Raw genomic sequence first — 19,733 nt, 5'->3', positions numbered from 1 at the left:
GGAAGAGCTATGAAACCAATTTACTAGGTTTGTACACTTTGAACATTCTTGAAAATAACATTGTGAATAATTATTGTTGTCCGTGTGATTTCCCTCTAAATAGTGCCTGGCACACATTATGTGCTATAAAAGTGTTAGCAGCTGCTACTACTACTACCGCTACTTATTATTAAATATCCATTGGTTGAAAACAATAGAGTCATCTAAATCATACCCTCTACTGTACAAAATGTTGGAAAGCTAAGAAAAATTATTCAGCACTAAACACTTTTAAAACGAGGATTTATACTTTGAATATTTTAAAATACATTAATAAATATTACTAAAACTATACTGTACTGTGTGGAAATTAATTTTTTAGAGTTGTACTTCTATATAACTGAAGCTAGTTCTGCACTATATTGATAGTTTTTAATAAAAATGGTGCAGAGGTTTGCAGTTGTGTTGACTTTTTGTCCATTCATCCAACAAACATTTATTAGCTTCTGCTCTGTACCAAGCGCTGTTCTGAATGCCAGAGATACAGCAGTGAACAAAACAGCCAAAAACTGCTACCCTCATGGAGCTTATGTTCTAGTGGGAGAGGTAGACCTTATGTTTTGCTTAAGTAAAACAAAAGCTAAAAGAAAAAAAGTGAAGCAAGAAAATGGAGTATGAAGTGTGAGAGACAGGGTGGGCAGGGAAAGGGTTGCTTAGATGGCCTCAGATCTGCAGTAAGTGGGGAAACTAACCAAGCTGATTTCTAAGGAAAAAGTGAACAGTGCAAAGGCCCTGAGACTCTCTATTTTTAATATCAACATATAAATCACCAGAACTTTTTTCATTCAGTAAATCAGTAAATAAAATGCAAAGCAGCAAATTAAAAGAAACATTTGCAGCTTAATCTATTGAAAAGAGATGATTCAGAGCTCTTTAATAGGGTTAAAAAAAAAAGCTACACTTCTAAGTACTTTCACTTTTGCTGTCTTCTGACAAAGAATATATGTCAAAAGCAAGCTTGAGGATATCATAAAGGAACATTCTATAAACAGTGTTAACTGCAGAGTCATGTCCGGGGAGGGCAGAAAGGGGGGCAAAAAGGGAAGGGAGAGAAAATTGCCCTGGGGAGCAGCAGCAGGCTTTTCTGACTTCTGAAAATAACTTACATTTCCTGTGACCAGACATGGTTTCTTTAACTTCTTTTGGCACCTTAAAGAGAGATTCTTGCTTGGGGTGTGATTCGGGAAATTCCCCCTTTAAATTTCTTCCTAAGAGCTTCAAATTACCTTAAAAGAGAATGAAGTCTTTCATTTTCCAGATTTTTGCAGATAAAATGCCCATCATTTCTTGAATTTGTGATGGATTTCACAAAGGATTTTGAAGTCAATGCAGTGAGAAAACTTTCAATTTTTCAAGGTAGGAATAATGATAAATGCAATTGCTTTAGAAAGATTAACATGTCAGCAGCATACAATATACAAAGAAACTCAGGCTGAAAAACCAGTTGAGTCAAGTGAGCCACTAAGAAAAGGAAGGTAGCATCAAACATGGTACCAGTAAGACTTGCCAACTAGTTTTATGAGATTGCCAAGAGTAACAAAATTCCTGCTCTGGAATGCTTCTGGCCAAAATATTTGGTTTTTTACTAGTGACAAGTACTATTAAAAGTGTGACAACACACTTGGGATAATAAATTAAAAAATGCAAACTAAAGTTCAAAAAAGCCAGTAACTTATCTCACATTTTACAGATGTGTTTAAAGACTGCAAGTCCTGCAGAGTAAGAGATGATAAAATGGAAGCTTCCTTCCTTTAGTAGAAACCATCAAAGATGTAAAGAGGAATTAAGAATATATTTCTTTTTTTTTAAGAATATATTTCTTTATTAATAATAGGACATTTTTTGCCTCTTTCACTCTTATTCCCTCATTAGTGTACAGTGGAGTTTTCCAGCAGTTACATATATGTTGGGCACTATTGCAGCAAATGGGATGCAAAAGCAGCTGTGTAAATCAGGCTTTTATTAAGCCAGACATTTAAAAAGACTTAAAAAAATATAAAACAAGGCTGTTCTCACTACATTTTTTGTTGGCAAAATAATTGTTCAATACAAAAATGTTACTTATGTAGAGGTTTACTGTTATTTTAAATGAGATTTATATAATTATCTGTTACAATTTCTGAAATGATTAATATCAATATATAACAAAAACAGAAGCTTCTTTGCAGTCTTCTACATGAAGAGTGAAAAGGTATCCTAAAATCAGCTTGTGAACCGCTGTTCTAGAACACGTTCCCAACTCTGCACATTAAAATTACCTGGGGAATTCAAATCCAAACACAGACACCCGGGCACAAACCCGTGTCTTCCCCCACCCCCTACCAACACCTCCAATTTGTGCAGTCGTCTGACTGAGCACCACTGCTCCAGATAGAATTACCAAATTAAATAAAATACAGGAGAAAGAGAAATGTGTTGAATTATGTTATGGGGGTACAGTAGGTAAAACCAGACACTGAGACAGTGACTAGACAAAGGACCCCTGTTACATTTAAAGAAGATTTTAAAGCGATTTTTAATAGAAGGTGCAAGGGTTACCCTAGGAACCAAAACTAAACTTGGTTAGTCCCACACGGTTGATTTTGCTGCTCTGTCATGTTTGGGCTACTAAATCTCTTTTTACAGACCTGGTTCTCCCGGATCCCTTCCCAGATGAGAACTCAAAGCCTCCCAGTCCAGTCCGCCGCTGCAAGCGCAGCCAGGCACCTCTACTTGCGTAGACAGTACCGCGCTGAAGAGCCACGTGTTGGGAGTCACGTGACCGGTTCCACTGGCTGGAGGCGGTTGGAGGCACCTGCGCAGCTCCCCGCCCCCGCGCCCCTGGCGCGACCCTCTCCCAGCGTCCTGAGCGCGGCTTTCCCGCCAGGACTACGCTGAAGCAGTTTTCGGCTTCGTCCTCGCGTGTCTCCGGCTCTTATTTTGAGCTTCTGCTACCCGTTTTTACGTCAGTCGTCCCACCATGCAGCGTGAACCTCCGAAAAAGAAGCAGGAGAAGAAGGTGGAAAAGCGGCTTTTTGACGCCACATCCTTCGGGAAGGACCTGCTGGCAGGCGGGGTGGCGGCGGCTGTGTCCAAGACGACGGTGGCGCCCATCGAGCGTGTGAAGCTGCTGCTGCAGGTCCAGGCGTCGTCCAAGCAGATCAGCCCCGAGGCGCAGTACAAAGGCATCGTGGACTGCCTGGTGCGGATTCCTCGTGAGCAAGGTGCGTATGCTCCAACCTTCCCTCCGCGCAGGGTCAGCTTCCGGGAAAAAGGAGTGGATGATCCAGGAGGGGACGCTGCGGGCACCAGGACCTTGTGTGTCGGTGATGAGTTGATTTCTGTGCCTGTGATAATATAATTTCTTAACCAGTCTATGAGGCTCTGCTTTCCCAGGGTCAAGAAGGCCTACACGTGAGCAGTCCTTGGGCAGGCGGGATCACCACCTTCTCTCTCTCTACAGTTCTCCTTCCTAGTAGGCGTTGCACCCCGGTGCGCCTCTACCTGTCTCAAGAGGGAAATGGTTGACCTCCCAGGATTGGGGGAGATGCCGTTAGGCACTTGGCTGTATGTTAATAAGTGCTTTAAGGTTCTGAAATATTTGCTGAAATAACATGTTTGAGACAAGTATACCAAATAGAGAAGCACTGGGTCCGCTCTAGTACGTATTCAGTGAAAAGAGCTTGTTTGTTCTCAGGAACTACTGCAACAGGCACTCAATCTACACGTTTTAGGAGGATGCCAAAAAACCTCAGTGGTACGTGCGTGCTCAGTTGTGTCCAACTCATTGCTACTCCATGGACTGTAGCCCTGCCAGGCGCCTCTGTCCATGAGATTCTCCAGGCCAGAATACTGGAGTGGGTTGCCGTTTCATTCTAGAGGGGTTCTTCCCACCAGGGATCGAAGGTGTCTGCTGTATTAGCAGGCGGATTCTTTACCACTGTGCCTCGTGGGAACCTCAGTCTAGAAACAAACTATTTTATTGCAGTATTTTTAGAAATCAAAATTAATGAGAAAAACCTACAGTGAGCAATGTAAAAACTCTAAGCAGAGACAGGATCAGTTTTCTTTTTTTGCATTAGGCTCTGTTTTTATGTAAAATTTTGATATTTTGGTTCATTGTGGAGTTTTGGACTTTTTCCCATTAATATTGAAACGATTTTAAGGAATAATGAAAATGCCTTGTTAATCATTCATTGCCATCACCTTGCAGACTGGCTTCTAAGTTAGCTAAGTGACTAGAGGATAAATTGATCAGAAACTTTCAGCTGTATAGTGTAGTGTTAGTCACTCATTCATGTCCGACTTTTTGTGACCCCATGGACTGTAGCCCGACAGGCTCCTCTATCCATGGGATTGTCCAGGCAAGAATACCATTCCATTCTCCAGGGGATCTTCCTGACCCAGGGATTGAACCAGGGTCTGCTGCATTGCAGGCAGATTCTTTACCACCTGAGCCTCCCATATAGTTGGATTCAATTGAAACATCTATATGAATTTTAAGAAGGGAAATAGTCTTGTTTGTTGTATATTCTGAACAAGATGTGAAGTGGGTTCAACTCAAATGCAGGCCTTTCTTTCACTCCTAAGTCTAACACAGGTTACATTTCCTCTTATTAAAAACAGGATTCCTGGGAATTCCCTGGTTGTTCAGTGGTTGGGACTCCAGGCTTCCACTTCAGGGGGACACAAGTTCGATCTCTGGTGGGGGAACTAAGACCCTGCAAGCAGAGTATTTAGGGTTGAGGATATAGACTCTTAAGGCATCATCTATACTGTGGATTTATTGTGCCTGGTCTGGGAGCTTAATTTAGATCTTTCATAATTAATGGTTCACATCTTCCATTTATTTTATCAGAGCAAGCTTCCCATTTCTTTTCAGAGAAGTAGGAGCCTCTTTATTATTTACTAATCTGCTTTAGTCAGGTAAAGTTAAATATTCTGGAAAGATTGTGCTGACCAGTGCTAAGTCATTTTGTATTTTAAATGTTTTTTGTAATATTTAAACCTAAATATGTTAAATATGAAGCTTCTCTGGTGGCTCAGCGGTAAAGAATCTGCCTGCAATGCAGGAGACTCGGTTCGGTCCCTGGATCTAGACGATTCCCTGGAGGAGGGCATGGCGACACACTCCAGTATTCTTGCCTGGAAAATCCCATGGACAGAGGAGCCTGGCGGGCTACAGTCCATCAGTTCAGTTCAGTTCAGTCGCTCAGTTGTGTCCAACTCTTTGCGACCCCATGAACTGCAGCATGCCAAGCCCCCCTGTCCATCACCAACTGCCAGAGCCTACCCAAACCCATGTCCATTGAGTTGGTGATGGCATCCAACCATCTCATCCTCTGTCGTCCCCTTCTCTTCCTGCCCTCAATCTTTCCCAGCAACAGGGTCCTTTCAAATGAGTCAGCTTTTCGCATCAGGTGGCCAAAGTATTGGAGTCTCAGCTTCAACATCAGTCCTTGGGGTTGCAAAAATAGGACATGTTTGAAGTGACTGAGTACACGCACACACACATTCAATATGGCTCTTGTAAATTGAGACCATTCTGAATAGTATTCTGGCTCCAGCTTTCTTTAAGCAGAATTTTAAGAAAATGTTTCCTAGCACATACAAAGCCTTGTTATCAGTACACATGGTATATCCTATGCTAAAAGATAAGTAATTCACAACAGGGATAATATTGCCATCTAGGGGCATTTTGGGAAACTTGTGAGGAATTTTTTGTTTAGCACAAAGAGGGGAGTAATCCTTAAATGCAGTGATATGAAAGGCAAAATCCAGGACTGCTAAACATCCTGCTGCCCCTGTACATGGTCAGTCCTGCACAACAAAGACTTATCCTGCAACGGAATGACTCAGATCTCCCACTGGATGTTCTTATGGCACTAAAACCTGTTTTTGATTATTTACTTATCAACATAAACTGTCCAGGGCATAATTTTAGTACACACTAATTTCAGTAATGCAGCTGTCGTGTAAGCAGAGGAAAGACTGTACTTTGTTTTGTTCAGAATTTTGCTGAGAGGTGTTCATCATTGTGGAAACTCATGTTAACAGCTCTGTGTGTCATATTTGATCACCACTTACATCATCTTCATTTTTAAATATTGAATTATGATTGTATAGATACACTTATTAAGTCCTTTTTTCACAATGTCAGTGTGTATCTTAAACACAACAGATTAATTACTATTATGTCTCTATTATGTCTCTGATGTGATCACACCTGACCAATTTACTAATTAAAAATACATGTTATAAATGCCTTTATTTCCTCTTTGTATGTAGCAAAGAAGGCATTATATTGACTTTTTTTGAGCTAGTGAAGAGGTCATTGTCTTTGAATTCTGTTTATAGGTAGTAAAGGGAGCATTGTAAACTATTTATTATGTATGGAAAACTGGAACCTGGTGGGGTTGAGAATCACTGTGCTAGATCATTCTGGAACGTTACTAGGCAGTCAGATTCTGAGGCTTTTGTTTTCTGGAATTTTCTTGTGAAAATCAAGGTACATCACCATCTCAGCGTTCTGAAGTCTCTTGTTTTCCATATTCTAGTTTTATTGATAACTTTTCCTTTCTTTAGGCAATATGAAATGAAGATAAGAGACAGTGAACTCAGAAGGCATGACTAGGTGCTCTCTCACTGTCTTCTTACCTTACTTCTTTCTTTACACCTCAAGGAGACATCTCTTCATTCTTGTTCTGAACATAGCTTTAAATATCTCTTTGGGTGTCTTTGATACTTTTTTTTTTTTAATTTTACTTTACAGTACTGTATTGGTTTTGCCATACATCAACATGATTCCGCCATGGGTGTACACATGTTCTCAATCCTGAACCCTTTAATAAAAGTGTCTGGGTTTAACCTGACTAATGCTATTTTTAAAGATTTATTCATTAGTTGGTTTTATGACCTTCCAACTTTATATGTGTATTTTTATTACTTAGTACTATTTAAACCTTCATTACACAAATAATGCATGTTTCTTATAGAAAATTAGAAAATATGGAGAAACAAAAAGTTTAAAAAAAAAACCGCTAACATCACCACAGTTAACATTTTAGTGTCTTGAGAGTGCTTCTTTTTCACCGAGCAAGCTATGCATCAGTAAATATATTTTAATTAATATAAACTTTTATTTAGTATATTGTAACATAGATTTTCAAGGATATTATAAGTCTCAGTTTTTAAGAGCCCACCAGAACTCTTCTCTCTTTCAGGTATTTCTGGCCATGAGTTCATCAGCTATTTTTAATATGAACTTTTCCAAACATATTTTTCTGAATGCTAAAGCAGTAAGGTTTTTAAATCTTGAAGATGATATTTTGGGGTATTAAAAGAAAATATTAGGTATATGCTTTATGTAAATAAAATAGGAAAATAAACTTTACTGATGTTTATTAAATGCCTTGGCTTTGGTACCTATGATTGGCCAAATGTCAGTTATATACCACAGGACACTAAGGCATCCTGAAAAAAGAGTAAGGGTAACACAGGGGAAAAGGGATGATTGGAGCCCTTGCTCAGTTATTGTGTAATAAATATAGTTTATGTTGGCTCCATTAAATGGATTTATAGAGATAAGACTATTTGAATATTTGAAATTGTCAACAAGACTATTTGAAATATAGATTCACATTACTTTTAAGGATGACCCTCATTCTAAGGGTGCCTTGAGATAATAGCAGATGATAGTATGAAAACATCATAATTAGCAAGATATTTGAAAGCACTGTGTTTTAACTAGTAAAATAAATGCTCAGTTGTGTCCTAATATCTTAAAGTTTGACCTAACCACCCTATCTAAATAGTCCTTCCTCTTTCTCCATCTGCATATTACTTTTTTTTTTTTCTGGACACCTAACATATTTATTTCTTCATTGTCTGTCTTTGTAATGTAAGTTCCATAAGACCAAGAACTGTACTCCTAGTGCTAACCGTAGCAGGTCTGCTCTGTGTGCGTGTGTGTTAGTCGCTCAGTCCTATCTGACTCTTTATGACCCCATGGACTGTAGCCTGCTAGGCAACTCTGTACATGGGTGTCTCCAGGCAAGAATACTAGAGTGAGTTTGCCATTCCCTTCTCCAGGGGATCTTCCCAACCCAGGGATCAAACCTGGGTCTCCTGCATTGCAGGCAGATTATTTCCCATATGAGCCACCAGAGAAGGCCCTGCTATGTGCTTGGTATCACATAAAAGGTTTTTAAATGAAGAATCCTTTTTTTGTATAGTTATTGAGTATAGTTGATTTACAGTATTATGTAAATGAAGAATCTTTGTCTCATTCTTCAGTTTCTCTTTTGGATATGTTTTACAGAAGCACATAACAGGGTGGTGTAGTGGCAAAGGTATATAATTTGCTTTTTTAAGTATGTACATATTTGAGAATCATTGGTTGTATTTTTTTTTAACTAATAGGCAGACTGTCTAAGTATGTTGGAGTATACAAGTCTAGAATATACATACACTTGACCCTTGAGCACCATGGGTTTGAACTGTGTGGATTTTATTTTCAGTAGTAAATACTATAGTACTACATGATCCCTGGTTGGTTGACTTCATGGTTGCAGAATCGTGGATATGGAGAAGCTACATAGAAGAAAGGCAGACTGCACGTTATACTTGGATTTTTGACTGCATGGGTCATCAGCGCCCCTAACTCTCACATTGTTCAAAGGTCAACTGTATACCCAAACATGCCTAGCATTTCCATTCTTGACTTGCAAGTTGACCAGTAACTGACCTGGTAACGTTCCCCCATTTTCCCATAAGTTTTATATTAATTCTTAATTACTTTCTCAGAATTAAGTTCCAAGGAGGTTTTTTTATCATCTTTAAATTTTGAAGAGGTTATTTTTACTAAGCAATTAAGTAAAAAAAAAAAAGGCAACACACCTTAGATGTTCTGCTGTTAGAGGAGAAATATACCACAATCCTCATGTTTTTCTGTATCAATTTTGTGATTATATATTTGGAAACTGTCCTTTAATCTGCATGACTAGAGTGAAATACTACTATATTTGCTTCACTCTTGCTTTTCCTTTGTTTTATTCTGATCAAAATATACTACTGTTTTTATTCAAAGTGGATTTTTACCTAGAGGCAATAGAGATGTAATAGTTCTAGATCTGTAGTCAGATAGATGTAGAAAGATCTGGAATTAAATCCCAGTCTTTCCTTTATCTTGCAACCTTGGACAATTTTAATTTAACCTCTCTCAACTTCAATTTCCTTAGTTCTGTACTGGTTATAATAATATTGTATGTTAGTGAAAGTTGCTCAGTCATGTCCAACTCTTTGTGACCCCATGGACAGTAGCCCTCTAGGCTCTTCTGTCCATGGAATTCTCCATGCCAGAATACTGGAGAGGGTAGCTGTTCCCTATTCAAGGGATCTTCCCAACTCAGGGATCGAACCCAGGTCTCCTGCATTGCAGGTGGATTCTTTATCATCTGAGCCACCAGGGAAGCCCAATAATTTTATTACCTACCTCATATGGTAGTTTTGATGGTTAAACAGGATAATCCCTGTAATAAAACAGACCACAAACAGTAAATGCTGGAGAGAGTGTGGAGAATAGGGAACACTCCTACACTCTTGGTGAGAATGTAAATTCGTACAGCGCTGTGGAGAATAGTCCAGAGTTTCCTCTAAAAATAGAGCCACTATATGGCCCTGAAATCCCACTCCTGGACAGATATCTGGAGAAAAGAATGATCTGGGACTTGCCTGATGGTCAGCGGATGGGAATCTCTCTGCCACTGCAGCGGACATGAGTTTGATCCCTGGTTTGGGAAGATTGCACATGCCGCAGAGCAACAAAGCCCATGCACCGCAACTGCTGAGCCCGCCTGCCACGACTGCTGAAGCCAGGAGCCAGTGCGCCGCAGCAAGCGAACCTACCACAGTGGGAAGCCTGCCCCGCAGTGAAGGGTAGCCCCACTCGCCACAACTAGAGAAAGTGCGTAAACAGTAATGAAAACCCAGTGCAACGAAAAAATGAATAAATAACATGGTCTGAAAGGACACATGCACCCCACTGTTCATTGCAGTACTGTTTACAGCATCCAAGACATGGAAGCAGCCTAAATGTCCATCAGCAGAGGAATGGAGGAAGATGTGATACATATATACAATGAAATATTACTCAGCCATTAAAAAGAAAATAATGCTATTTGCAGGATCATTGATGGACCTAGACGTGTCATAATGAGTGAAGTCGGTCAGACAGAGGAGAAAAACCATATGATATCCCTTATATGCAGAATCTAAAAAGAATTTATACAAATGAACTTACTGACAAAACAGATACAGATTCACAGACTTAGAGAATGAACTTGTAGTTGCCAGGGGCAGAGAATAAGGGGAAGGCATAGTTAGGGAGTTTGTGATGGACTTGTAAACACTGCTATATTTAAAATGGTTAACCAACAAGGACCTTATAGCACAGGGAACTCTGTCTCTATGTGACAGCCTCGTTAGGAGGGGAGTTTGGGGTAGCAATGGATACATAAATGTGTGTAGCTGACTCCCTTTGCTGTCTACCTAAAATTATCACTACATTGTTAATCAGCTATACTCTAATATCAAATTAAAAGTTAGGGGAAAAAAAGATAATGCTGTAAAATATTCAACCTTGTGTCTATTGCATGGTTAGTGCTTAATAAATTTTAACTGTTTAATCATTGTGAATACATTCTTGAATTTACAAATGTTCATTCCTCATCATCAATTGTAAATGAATGTCAGTTCAGTCCAGTTCAGTCGCTCAGTCGTGTCCGACTCTTTTCGACCCCATGAATCGCAGCACGCCAGACCTCCCTGTCCATCACCAACTCCCAGAGTTCACTCAAACTCACGTCCATCGAGTTGGTGATGCCATCCAGCCATCTCATCCTCTTGTCATCCCATTCTCCTGCCCCCAATCCCTCCCAGCATCAGTCTTTTCCAGTGAGTCAACTCTTTGCATGAGGTGGCCAAAGTACTGGAGTTTCAGCTTTAGCATCATTTCTTCCAAAGAACACCCAGGACTGATCTCCTTTAGAATGGACTGGTTGGATCTCCTTGCAGTCCAAGGGACTCTCAAGAGTCTTTTCCAACACCACAGTTCAAAAGCATCAACTCTTTGGCGCTCAGCTTTCTTCACAGTCCAACTCTCACATCCATACATGACCACTGGAAAAACCATACCTTGACTAGATGGACCTTTGTTGGCAAAGTAATATCTCTGCTTTTTAATATGCTATCTAGGTTGGTCATAACTTCCCTTCCAAGGAATAAGTGTCTTTTAATTTCATGGCTGCAGTCACCATCTGCAGTGATTTTGGAGCCCCAAAAAATAAAGTCTGACACTGTTTCCACTGTTTCCCCATCTATTTCCCATGAAGTGATGGGACCGGATGCCATGATCTTCGTTTTCTGAATGTTGAGGTTTAAGCCAACTTTTTCACTCTCCTTTTTCACTTTCATCAAGAGGTTTTTTAGTTCCTCTTCACTTTCTGCCATAAGGGTGGTGTCATCTGCATATCTCAGTAAATGAATGTACTTGGGATAAATTTGTTTTACATATAAAGTAGATTTTTGTAATCTATCTAAAGAACCTACATGGTACATAGTGTACCTAGAGTATAGTTTAATAAAATGTTGAAACCTAGCCTCCCAAAATTATATTTCTATAGAAAATGCATTCAGAATTCCACTTTGAAGTTCCTCTTCTTTGTACTCTTCCTAAGGACATTGGTACTCCTGAAAGCATGGTACATCAGTGAGTTGGAAAAAAGGGAATAAGAGTAAGGTTTTGCAGCATGATATGTGGAAAAACGCTAAAGGAAGGGTTTTTAACCTGGTACCTGTAGCTTCAGGGAATCTACGAATTAGTAGTAGCCAAGCAATAGTATTTTGTGTGTGAGAGAAATATTTTTTCAGACATAACTTATTAAAAGCTGCCAGTTTTCCTGTTGTTCTTCTAGAGATTTATTTGTTTCTAGAATTTCATTGAGATATTGACAGTTGTTTTGTTGAATCCTCTAGATTGTTTCATGCAAATACAATTTTGCTAAAAGGAATACATTCTGTCAATGATACCAAACCACTTCAGTCATAAATCTGGCACTCTGTCATGGTCTCCTGTTAAGTTGCAGATGTCTGTCATCAGAATTTTCTATTTATATTCAATACGTTAGCCAAAGTTAAAAGCTTTGTACTACTCATTTGTGACACTCTTTTGGAAATAGATATTAATTCAGTACTATAATCATAATTGGACTTCCCTGGTGGCTCAGACAGTAGAGAATCTACCTGCAGTGTGGGAGACCCAGATTTGATCCCTGAGTCCCGAAGATCCCTGGGAGAAGGGAATGGTTACCCACTCCAGTATCCTTGCCTGGAGAATTCCATGGACAGAGGAACCTTGTAGGCTACAGTCCGTGGGATTACAAAGAGTCAGAGACAACAGAGAAATGAACACTTTCACACTTTTCATAATCATAATTATATAACAACTCACAATCTGAAACCTGTAATATCTCAATACCATCTAAATCAACCATTTCCAAAATGACTATTAATAAATAAGAGCCATGTATAAAATGAGAATTTCAATACATTTTTGATACACAACACTTTTTAAGCTCAGTTTATTAGTTTGTTTTTTTAAAAAAATGATGATTTTTAACTTAAATCCCATTTGACTGCATTGGCAATTCTCCAGCCAATATGTTCTTTTTTTTACTTTTAAGATTGACCATCCTCTGCCAGTAATCTGTTAGTGTGTTACTGTAACACAGGTGTAGATAATAAAATCTTATTCTTCAGTATTATTTACAGTCATATTTTACTTTCAGTGTTTCTCTTCCACAAGTCTGCAGAAAATACAAATGCTTAACTATGTTGTTAAATGTTGTTAACTGTGAAGAACTTAGAAATCACTAAAAATACCTCTGAAAATTGGATTCATCAATCTCCCTCAGGAATTCAGTGTGGCTGTAACTAGCAAGCAATATCCTTTTATAATTTGCTTGCGCTTCTCATGTTTTAAGATTTTTATTTTGCTTCCATTAAAGAAAACTTGTTGACTTTTCTTAGGTACAGAAAATATTTGCATGATTAAGGAAAGTATTGTAGTTTAGGGACTGAATTATTGAGCCAGATTGCTTGAGTTTAAATTCCAGGTGTACAATTTTCTGACCTAAGTGACACTGGGCAAGTTATTTAACTAACTTTTCTATGCCTAAGAGGTTGTTTTTAATGCACTTCTTCATAAATAAAATGGAGAGATTAATATTACCTACCTCATGGGTGATTATGAGGATTAAGTGAATAAAAAGCAGTTTCTAGAAATTAGTATTGTTTTGTTAATATTGCCTCAAAAATTTTTACAATAATCATTTTGCATTTTTTAAAAAATAGACTTTTATTTATTTACTATACTTTAATAATTTCCAAACTTTTATACGATTTGCTTCTCCAGAAACCCAAAGCTGCAGTAGAGCTTTGGAGACAGACAGAAAACTTGATTCTAAATCCTGATTATAGTTTTTAAGTTTATAAAAGTTTCAGTTTGTGCATGTGTGAAATGGGTACTATAAGAGAACAGATATCATAACCTTAGTGTGATGATTAAATTAAATGTACAAGTACAGCCTTTGCCGGTGCCTGGTACACATTAAGTGCTCAGGAAGTTGTAGCTGTTATCATTACATGTTAAATGCCCTAGTAATTTATGCCTGCAACTGAATGCCAAGTAACTGAATCAGTTGTGAGGTCTGAAAAGATTATTTCTTGGCCATTAATATACATCTTAATTGTCTCTATGCGACTGTTTTACATTCACCTTGGGATTCACTAATACTCAGTTTTACTTCCCACAAAGTATACTTATTTATTTAATAAATAAATATCTTTCTCTCGGTGTATTTATCTGATCTAACTTTCAGTTTCTGAGCACTGGGCCCAGTCAACTGAGATTATCTTCATTCAAATTTTTATCTTTAGGAGACTGTTTATGGGTATTCTTTTCTCCAAGCTAGGACTGCTGCTGCTGCTGCTAAGTCACTTCAGTCGTGTCCGACTCTGTGCGACCCCATAGACAGCAGCCCATTAGGCTCCTCTGTCCTTGGGATTCTCCAGGCAAGAGTACTGGAGTGGGTTGCCATTTCCTTCTCCAATGCATGAAAGTGAAAAGTGAAAGGGAAGTCGCTCAGTCATGCCGACTCTTAGCAATCCCATGGACTGCAGCCTACCAGGCTCCTGTGTCCATGGGATTTTCCAGGCAAGAGTACTGGAGTGGGGTGCCATTGCCTTCTCCGAAGCTGGGACTAGAGCTGTCTTATTAAGAGTAGCAGGGTTCAACCATCTGTAAAAACAACTATGGGTCCTAGAGGGGATCGCCTGTTGTATTCTGGGGCAGCTAAGGATTATAAAGGCAGCTCTGAATTATCAGGTAACACAGTGACTGAATTATAAAGTTTGGTCATTCAGTCCACGGAGATTTGAATTGGGAAGATTATTAATCTTGAAAGTTTCCTCCTGTCTCTTCGTCAGGCCTCTGGAAACTGCCTTGAATTGTGAATTCCTTTTATTTGGCTAGGTTATAAAATATAAAGATAAGACTCTTATCTCATTCTCAGGAGTATATATACAACACAGTTTTGTTCCAACAGACTTGTCACCATAGGAACTGTATTTTATGATTTGAAATGAGACTAAACTTCTCTTATGAGTACTAGTAAGCTCTGTTTTTCTGTTAGTGAAGAGACCTATATTCACCTGGTAATGCCTTCCATAGGTTTTTAGGTAGTCAAGGCTTCTTATTGGAAATTAAAGAAATTGAAATGGAGTGCTTGGAGTTAACACTGCCTTTTTTTCTTCAGTTGGAGACTGAAATTTCTTTTTTTGTCTCATGAGAAAAGATGTAAGTTTCAGGTAGTTCAAACAGCAAAATTTGTTAAAACTATGCAAATTATTTAATAATAATACAAGTTTATATTTAGTATGTTTTCTTTTGTAGGTTTCCTCAGTTATTGGCGTGGCAATTTGGCAAATGTTATCCGGTATTTTCCGACACAAGCTCTAAACTTTGCTTTCAAAGACAAATACAAACAACTGTTCATGTCTGGAGTTAACAAAGAAAAACAGGTAATTATTTTTTATTATTTTTAACTGAATGAAAGATTCTTTAAATTATATAGTACTTCACAGTTTTTAAAAGTTTCACATGTGATTCAAATTATCCCATAATAACCCTTTCCCCCACCCCCCTATCTGCCCCCACTTCCCTTTTCTCACTGGTAACCACTAGTTTGTTTTGTGTATCTGTGAATCTGCTTCTTATTTGTTTTATTCACTACTTTGTTGTATTTTATAGATTCCACATAGAAGTGATATCATGAAGTATATATCTTTTTCTGACTTACTTCATTTAGCATAATACCCTCAGAGTCTGTCCATGTTGCTGCAAATGGCAAATTTTCATGCTCTTTTATAGCTCAGTAGTATTCCATTGTTTATATCACATATTCTTTATCCATTCATCTGTTGTTGGATACTTGAATTGATTATATACCTTTATAACCTTGGCAGTTACAAATAATGCTGCTATGAACATTGGAGTGCCTGTATCTTTTTGAGTTGTGTTTTTGTATTTTTTGGACATATACCAGGAGTGGAATTGCTGGATCATATAGTAGTTCTGTTTTTGGAAAAAGCAGGTAATTATATTTTAATATCTCTAAAATTTTCTAAGAAGTAGTTGAATTTGTCTTACCTGAGGTCATTTTTCCCAATTAGAGCATGGTTGATTTACAGTATTGTGTTAATTTCTACTGTATAGCAAAGTGAGGCAGTTCAGTTCAGTTCAGTCAGTCGTTCAGTCGTGTCTGACTCTTTGCGACCCATGAATTGCAGTGCGCCAGTCCTCCCTGTCCATCACTAACTCCCGGAGTTCACTCAAACACATCCGTCGAGTCGATGATGCCATCCAGCCATCTCATCCTCTGTCGTCCCCTTCTCCTGCCCCCAATCCCTCCCAGCATCAGAGTCTTTTCTAATGAGTCTGCTCTTCTCATGAGGTGGCCAAAGTATTGGAGTTGTATAGCAAAGTGAGGCAGTTAGACATGTATGTATACATTCTTTTTAATATACTTTTCCAGTATGGTTTATCATAGGATATTGAATATAGTTTCCTGTGCTATACAGTAGAACCTTGTTTATCCATCATATATATAGTATTTTATTTCTGCTAACCCAACGCCCCCCTCTTTCCCTCCCTCACCCCACCATACCCCTTGGTAACCACAAGTCTGTTCTCTATGTCTGTGAGTCTACTTCTGTTTTGTAGATAGGTCCATTTCTTTTATGTTTTAGATTTCACATGTAAGTGATACCATATTTCTTTCAGATTTACTTCACTTAACTGTGATAATCTCTGGTTACATCCATGTTGCTGCAAATGGTGTTATTTCATTCTTTTTTTATAGCTGTTATTTTCCATTGTATATGTACAGCATCTTCTTTATCCATTAAAAGACCTGTGGAGTTTTATTTGGGGAGGAGGTGCTCAAGTAGTAGAAAAAATAATAGTTAGAACATTAATAACTATTAGCATATTATAATATTATTAAGTCATAGAAATTACATATGGAAATTTAGAAATATATTAACTTTTACAAGTTTCTATAAACCTCTTACCACAAATTTAATAACTAAGGGATCTTTAGTTGGAACTTCTTTTGACTACGGAATTGTATCAGAGAGTCCCCAAGACTGTCTTCATGTTCAGTGATTCACTAGGCCTCAGAGAACTCAGAAAAGCTATTATACTCCTGGTTTACAGCAAAAAGATGTAGATTAAAATCAACAAAGGGAAAAAGCACATAGGACAAAATCTAAGAGAAACTAGGTGCAAGCTTCTAGGTGTCCTCTCCTAGTAGACTCAGCTGGACAGCACTTAGTTCTCCCAGCAATAATGTGAGACAACACATATACTGCCAAATAAGGTTGCTCACTTGAGCTGTGGTGGTCAGGTCTTTGTGGGAGGGAAGTCAGTTTCATAGGCATGTGTAATAGACTTAGCTACTCAGTCTCCAGCTACGGCTGCCACCCACTCAAAAGGCCAAATTGATATAGTTTAGCCCAAAGCCCCAAGTATGCAAAGGGGTGTTCACCATAAATCAACGTTAGTATAAACTATCTGGTGTTGCCAAAGCTTCTGGCATATAAAGACAGTCTTACTAGATAGGATATTCCATGGGCTCAGAAAGTTACCTCAATGGAACCTTTGAGTCTGGTCAAGGAGGGAGATCTTTTCAGTATGTGCAGGGTTTGGGCAACACAAGCCTGCTGAGTTAGCCCTTTACTGAACATTTTCCACCCTATCTCCCCCAAAAGATAATTCCTGTAAACCTAAGCCAGATGGAGCAATTAACTCCAGAATTAACTAGAAAATTTATGTTACTAACATCTGTCCCTAACAGTGTAAATAACACGGTTCTAAAAGTTTCAGTTAACTCTGATCTCTGTTAAAACTCTGTAATAAATTTCAAATCAGTAGAGCTTGAGGTAAAAACATTTTTAGTATGCTTCTAAAGAATATGCTAGCACTTTCCTGGTGGTCCAGTGGTTAAGACTCCATGCTTCCAATGCAGGGGGCACAGGTTCAGTCCCTGGTCGGGAAACTAAGATCCCACATGCTGCAAGGTGTGGCCAAAAGATAAGAAAAGAACAATAAAAAAGAAAGAACATGCAGTCTTATTTAGAATGTAAAGATATTCAGTCACAAGTAATATGTAATGTTTAAATATATATTATTTGTTAAATTTGGCTACTAATGATCCTTCTGTTTCTGCCCTTAGACATCAAAATGTTCTTCTATTTCTGTTCTGCTCTAAGAAAAGTGAAAAAAAAAAAAAAACACCTGAAAATGAAAATACAGTATTTTGGGTTTCTTACCTGGTTTTCAAAGAAACATAGAAGATAGAAAAAACAAGTACAGTGTGAAGTGAACTGAAGTCACTCAGTCGTGTCTGACTCTTTGCGACCCCATGTACTGTAGTCTACCAGGCTCCTCTGTCCATGGGGTTTTCCAGGCAATAGTACTGGAGTGGATTGCCATTTCCTTCTCCGGGGAATCTTCCAAACCCAGGGATCGAACCCAGGTCTCCCACATTGTAGACAAACGTTTTACCATCTGAGCCACCAGGGAAGTACAGTGTATGTGATTTAAAAGTAGTTGGTCTACCACAATAAATATCTCTGCATGCTTCTCGGGATGGCTGCACTGGTGACAGTACTAGCTGTTGGCAAGGATTCAGAGAAGCTGAATTTTACACTGCTGGTGGGAATGTAAAATGATCTTGCCGCTTTCAAGAGAGTATGACAGTTTCTTACAAACTAAACATATGCTTATCATACAGTCCAACTCTTGGGCATTTATCCCAGAGAAAAAGACCTCTGTTCACAAAAAAGCAAAGTATACAATGTTCATTGAAGATTATTTCATAATAGACAAAAATTTGGGAATAACCCAGATGTCCCAGGTGAATGCTTAAACTGTGGTACATCACACCATAGAAGGTCACTCAGCAATAAAGAGAAATATGTTTTGATAAAACAAGTATTGTATGATCCTCTTGGGATCTAGTAAAGGCAAATTCATAGAGACAGAAAGTAGAATAGAGGTTGCCAGCTGTAAGAGGGAGGGAGATTCTTTAATAGGTACAGAGTTTATGTTTAGCATAATGAAAAGTTCTGGAAATAGTAATGATGTTTATACAGTGTTGTCCTTAATGCCACTGAATTATACACTTAAAATGCCTAAACAGTAAATTTTACCGTATAGTTTTAAAAAAGAACAAACATGATGTAAACAGCAACTTTGAATGCTAACTGAAAAGATACCAGTCTCAAAAAATATTTGCTTTCTGGTTTCATTTATTTACCATTTACCAGGAGAGAGGGAGGTGGCTATAAAGAGGTCCATAAATGGAGGATCTTTATCATGGAACTGTCCACTATGATAATTGGTGGTCATATGAATCTGCACATATGATAAAACGGCATAGAACTAAATACACACACAGATAAGTGTGTAAAACTTGTGAAATCTGAATAAGGTAGATTTCCATCAATGTTAGTTTCCTCTACTATAGTTACGCTGGGCTTCCCAGGTAGCTCAGTGGACAAAGAATCCTCCCGCAACGCAGGTCTCACAGGAGACTCGGGTTTGATCCCTGGTTCGGGAAGATCCCCTGGAAGAGCATGGCTACTCACTCCAGTATTCTTGCCTGGAGAGTCCCATGGGCAGAGGATGGCAGGTTACATACAATCCATAGGGTCATAAAGAGTCCAACACGACAGAAACCTCTGAGCATGCACACACGTAATTATGTTACTGCTGCTAAGTCGCTTCAGTCGTGTCCGACTCTGCGACCCCGTGGACTGCAGCCTACCAGGATCCTCCGTCCATGGGATTTTCCAGGCAAGAGTACTGGAGTGGGCTGCCATTGGAAAATTGCTTGAAAAGTTTAAAGACTTCATATGTACTAGGATGCATGTGAGTCTGCTATTATGTCAGAGTAAGAAGTTTTTAGAAAATAACCATGGTAGGGAGATGTGTGCCTACTATATACTCTTATCACTGAACTTTTACTTTGCCCTTTGAGGTAGTTATTTTTACCCCAAATGTACAGATAAGGAAAACAAGACAGAGCTTAAAG

At 38.6% G+C, this 19,733-nt stretch overlaps 1 protein-coding gene across 1 annotated transcript in view; it reads left to right on the top strand.

The window, feature by feature from the left end:
- The first annotated feature begins 2,998 nt into the window (after positions 1 to 2,998).
- SLC25A31 (solute carrier family 25 member 31) overlaps positions 2,999 to 19,733 on the top strand; it is a 30,011-nt gene continuing 13,276 nt past the window's right edge. The window contains exons 1-2 of the mRNA XM_052654907.1: positions 2,999 to 3,242; positions 15,029 to 15,156. Of these exons, the coding sequence (XP_052510867.1) occupies positions 2,999 to 3,242; positions 15,029 to 15,156 (372 nt within the window). The remainder of the gene's footprint in view (positions 3,243 to 15,028; positions 15,157 to 19,733) is intronic.

The sequence above is a fragment of the Budorcas taxicolor genome, chromosome 17 (assembly GCF_023091745.1).
Source record: "Budorcas taxicolor isolate Tak-1 chromosome 17, Takin1.1, whole genome shotgun sequence".
NCBI classification, from domain to species: Eukaryota; Metazoa; Chordata; class Mammalia; order Artiodactyla; family Bovidae; genus Budorcas; species Budorcas taxicolor.
Note: the sequence above shows the minus strand (reverse complement) of the source record. Positions and strands in the feature narration are given on the sequence as shown.